General features: G+C 47.0%; 1 protein-coding gene across 1 annotated transcript in view; it reads right to left on the reverse strand.

Annotated features, from left to right (window-relative positions):
* MINDY2 (MINDY lysine 48 deubiquitinase 2) overlaps positions 1-4,512 on the reverse strand; it is a 33,044-nt gene extending 28,532 nt beyond the window's left edge. The window contains exon 1 of the mRNA XM_027688703.1: positions 4,097-4,512. Coding sequence (XP_027544504.1) covers positions 4,097-4,123 — 27 coding nt within the window. The 5' untranslated portion in view covers positions 4,124-4,512. The remainder of the gene's footprint in view (positions 1-4,096) is intronic.
* Positions 4,513-4,609: the final 97 nt, after the last annotated feature.

The following is a 4,609-nucleotide window of genomic DNA, read 5'->3' on the forward strand; positions in this document are numbered from 1 at the left end:
CAAACCCAGGCCATCCAGAGCTGCAATCTGTGCAAACCCAGGCCATCATCCAGAGCTGCAGAGCAATCTGTGCAAAGCCAGGCCATCCCGAGCTCCAGAGCAATCTGTGCAAACCCAGGCCATGCGGAGCTGCAGCCCAGGGACCAGGGAGAGCAGGGCACGTGTGAAGGGCCAGTGCCAGACCTCAGAGCAGGCACCACCACTGCAGGCTCCCACACATCAAGTGGGTATCAGCAGGAGCACGCTGTACTCAGCTCCTCTGAAAAGAGGCCATTTTTATGAGAACCTGAAACTACAGATTTCTAACCAGAATTTTTGACTCTACCTCTTCTCTGCACCTCGGTTTGGATACACTTAAGCGCGAGTGGTTATATAACATTTACTTACATAATTGTTACAATCGCCTAAATAGGTAATTCAGACAGTTCTAAAAGTTACCAAAATTTTAGTAGAACTTGGCATGTAGGGAACACAGCTCCACCCATTTGTTGAGAGGACCGTGATAGAAAAAAACTTTCAAACACACTGTCAAATATGCTACTGGCGTTACTCTCCTACAGAAGGACAAGATATTCCATATGCACTCACTTCTCCAGACAGTATTAATATTATTTATATTTGAATTGCATTGCGTTTTCCCTTTGGCTTATTTTATGTTTCAAAATGATTTGTTTCTCTCTTCCCTAGACATTTCAGATATGTAATTCCTGTGCAATGTGTTAAGTTTCACAGAGTTCCTCAGCTACATGACATCACATTCTACCTAAGAAGCAGAGAGCACAATCACACAGCACCCTTATCAAGCTTTTAGCATCTGATGATTGCCATGGAGTATATCCTGAGAAGGGCTACCCCCACACAAACTTACAGCTTACTGCAGTGCCAGAAGTTATCAGAAAGTGTTGCATGAACTACACCTAACAAAGATCACAAAAAGTTCTTAGAAAAGCAGGCTTTGCATTGCTAAGCCCAACTACACAGCACACCACAGGCCTGAGCAAAAACTGAGCAGTCTTCAGATTTAAATCAGCTAAAAAACAGTGTGCTACACTACTCTGCATCAGAGGAGACAACTTATGCTTGTATACATATTTTAAAATGTTTGTTTCAATACTCTGCTTCTGCTTTCATTTCCATCACACCAGTCTAAAAGGCTACCACACTGTTTTGCACAACACCTACTCTGCTAAGTTGGTATCATACTGCTTTTGTTTTCTTCTTACTTAGAGCAGAGGAGTTCTGCTACGGAAGTGTTACAGAAATGTCCTTCTGTCTCCTACAGGCTGAATGACAAGTTACACTTACACAGGCGGGCTACAGAAACACTTCAAAAGAAAAGCAATCTCACAATTTTAATATTTAAAAGTATAGCTTCTGCAATCTGCCACCTCCAAGTTTTATGTACCCTTTGAAAGCAGTGGATAAAAGAGAGGCAGCAGTTTTATCATAAGTTTAGTTCCAAAACCCGGTGTTACCAAAAAGGAATTTGAACAGTCCCAGTGGGTGCTGCTATTTCAGAATTTCCAAAAACTCCACTGCCAAACCAGTATTGCACTGATATTATCTGAGACCACATCTACCCACAGGATGACCAGAACTCTCAACCTTGTCAGGACAGAGTTCTGAGAAGGAAGGATGATGGCCGATCCAGGGAAGAGAGCCCAAAGCACAACTGTTTAACTTGTTACTCCCTGCTGTGATTCCATTTCCCCTCCTCACCTCTTCCTTATTGCATTTTCTCCCCTTACACATAGCTTCTTTTCACCTAACCTATCCTGTGATATTCTCACTCTGCTTTTGCCTACTTCCATCTTTTGGTCTGCTTCCTTGTTCCCAAATTATAATTACTTGACCTGATCTAGTGTTCATCTTGGTTCAGGAGGAGCAAGAAGAAGGTGGATGTCGATCCTCAGCCTTTGTATGTAGTGAACTACTGTCAGTGACTACAGATGAGCTGCCAATAAGCCTGACATCCTGTCAACAGGGTTCTTGACTATAAACGGGGCAAAAAAGGCTAATTTCGAGAGGCACTGACTAGGAAAAATCGATTATAAGCAAGGACAATATACGATCAACTATCAGGAAACCCCTCGAGCCTATAAATAATAAGTCATGTGATGACAGTTTCACCAGTTTAGCTGCCTGTCTGCAACTCATGTAAATTCTGCTGAGGTTTTACACAAACAGACAGAACTATAGAAAACCCTTCCTGTAATCCTAGCAATAAGAAGCAGTAGGGCACTCCCAAGAGGCATTTTGTTTTTCACTTATTTATAAAACTGGATATCGCCTTAATTCTCACTAAGGTAGTATTTGATCAAAGCAGGATGTGAGTTAAAATACTGGATGGAGGGCAGCAGAAGGCAACTGCATTCAAGGAGGCAAAGGAAGAATGCTAAGGAACAAAACCTCCAAAAACTTAAATTCAAGCAACAGGACCAGTGCTGTCCCATTTACATGCTTTAATTAAATCAAAGAATAAAAAGGAAAATCCTGTAACAGGCAGTTGTTCTCACAATGACATCACACAAAATGGTAAGAAATGGTAAGTTCTTCAAAGGCCCTCCAGTCACCCCTAGAAATTAAAGAGGGAGCACAGAAAGTGAGTGTTCAATACTGAAGCCATGACAACCTCCACACCCTCCTGAGGATGGCAGAACCTACAGAAAGTCACACACAACTTCCCTGTACTGCTTTCACTGATGCTTAAATATTAACGTCACTGTACCCCCAGTTTTCCTCCTGCTGTATGAGCTATTTTGCTCAGGAAAATGTGCAGAAACTAGCTCAATCAAGAGCATTAATCTTTTGGAAAGTTACCTGCCTCTACACACATTTCTTCTTGTAACATTATTTCCACTTTGACCTTTTCCTAAGACACCTGTTACACAGGTGAACAACCTTCTACTCCTCCAACACCAAATTTCTTCCCCTGCTACTACAACATAAAAGCTATTCCCATAAATATTTCCTATTCCATGACCCCGCTCCATCAGCCCCCCAGTCTCCTGAGGCTGAATTGCCAGCATTTCCAGAAAACTGCCCCTCATCCTGGTTTTGCAGTGCACACAAGCTCATAGCTCTTCTCCAACAGATATCCTTTTCACATCTACACGTTAATAACTACACTACACCTTACATTTTAATTGCTTACAAGATTAAAAAAAATTATCTTAAGACTACAGGAAGTCCACATCCAGAATGGCTACTGACCACAAGAACTTCCAAGTCTCAAAGCTGTACTTGATCAGTACCTGATTTACTCATTAATTTAAATACGATCTATGCTGCATAACTGTACAAATGTATCCCTTTTATTCAGGCAGTTACTTGTACAAATCTGTCTTTGGTACAATTCTCCATTTCGTACAACTCTGCATACACTTCATTATATGAAACTAACCTATTTTCCAAAAATATCACCCATGTTTTCAGAGCTCTAAATAGTAACGTGTACTTACTAGGAACCTGCACATATCTGCAAACCATATACTGCTCAGTTTAGGAAGCATCATCTGAATTTTTATTTCTGTTTTAAGACAGCAACAAAGTAAGTCTATATATGACAGCAGCATCTAAGTAGTATATAAGCAACAGACTGCCAGCCAGTATTTATTTTCCAAGTTCTACGTGTGAGACATGTACTTAACAGCCGAAATAAAGCTGCATGTTCTTCAAAGAATCACGGGATGGTTTGGGTTGGAAGGGACCCTAAAGATTACCTAGTTCCAACACCTGTAGTCATGGGCAGGGACACCTTCCACCAGACCAGGTTGCTCAGAGCCCCGTCCAACCTGGCCTTGGACACTTCCAGGGATGGGGCAGCCACAGCTTCTCTGGGCAACCTGTGCCAGGGCCTCCCCACCCTCACAGGGAACAATTTCTTCTTAACACATATTCTAACGCTGCCCTACTTCGGTTTGAAGCCATTCCCCCTTGTCCTATCGCCACACGCCCTTGCCGAAAGTCCCTCTCCAGCCTTCTCGCTGACGCCGTTGCCCCAAACACCGCCAAAGGTCCCGGCTGCGCTCCCGCCGCGCCGGCTCCGCTGCCCCGAGCGCTCCCGCCCGGCCCGGCCCCGCCCGCCCGCCGGTACCTTCCAGGCCAGGAGCAGCACGTTCATGATGGCCAGCAACGGGCAGGGGCCGTTCTCATTCTGGGTGATGACGGGCGTGTTCTCCTCCTTCCAGCGCACCCACTTGATGTGATAGACCGACTGCCCCGGGAAGCGCTCCTTGGAGGCGGACAGGAGCTGCGAGCCCGCCGCCGGCCTGTCCCCTTCGGGCTCCGCCGCCGGGCCCCCCGAGGAGGCCCCGGCCACCACCGCCTCGTCGGCGTCGCTGTTGAGCTCGGAGCTGCTCGGGCAGCAGGAGTGCAGGTTGGAGAAGGACTCCAGCGAGTCCAGGCTGCGGGACTCCTCCCCCGGCGGGCTGGGAGCGCCGCTGCTCCCGGAGCCGGCTCCCGCGGGACCGCTCTCCGAGCCGGGCGCCGTCCCGGGGCTCTCGGGCACCGCCGGCCCCGCGCCGCCCTCCGCGGCCCGGGCGGGGGACGCGGTGCGAGCGGCCGCGGCGGGAGCGGGGGCCGGCGGAGGGGAAGGGCTGCGCCGCCC

This window comes from Neopelma chrysocephalum, unplaced genomic scaffold (genome assembly GCF_003984885.1).
Source record: "Neopelma chrysocephalum unplaced genomic scaffold, ASM398488v2 Primary Assembly neopelma1_75, whole genome shotgun sequence".
Classification (NCBI taxonomy): Eukaryota; Metazoa; Chordata; class Aves; order Passeriformes; family Pipridae; genus Neopelma; species Neopelma chrysocephalum.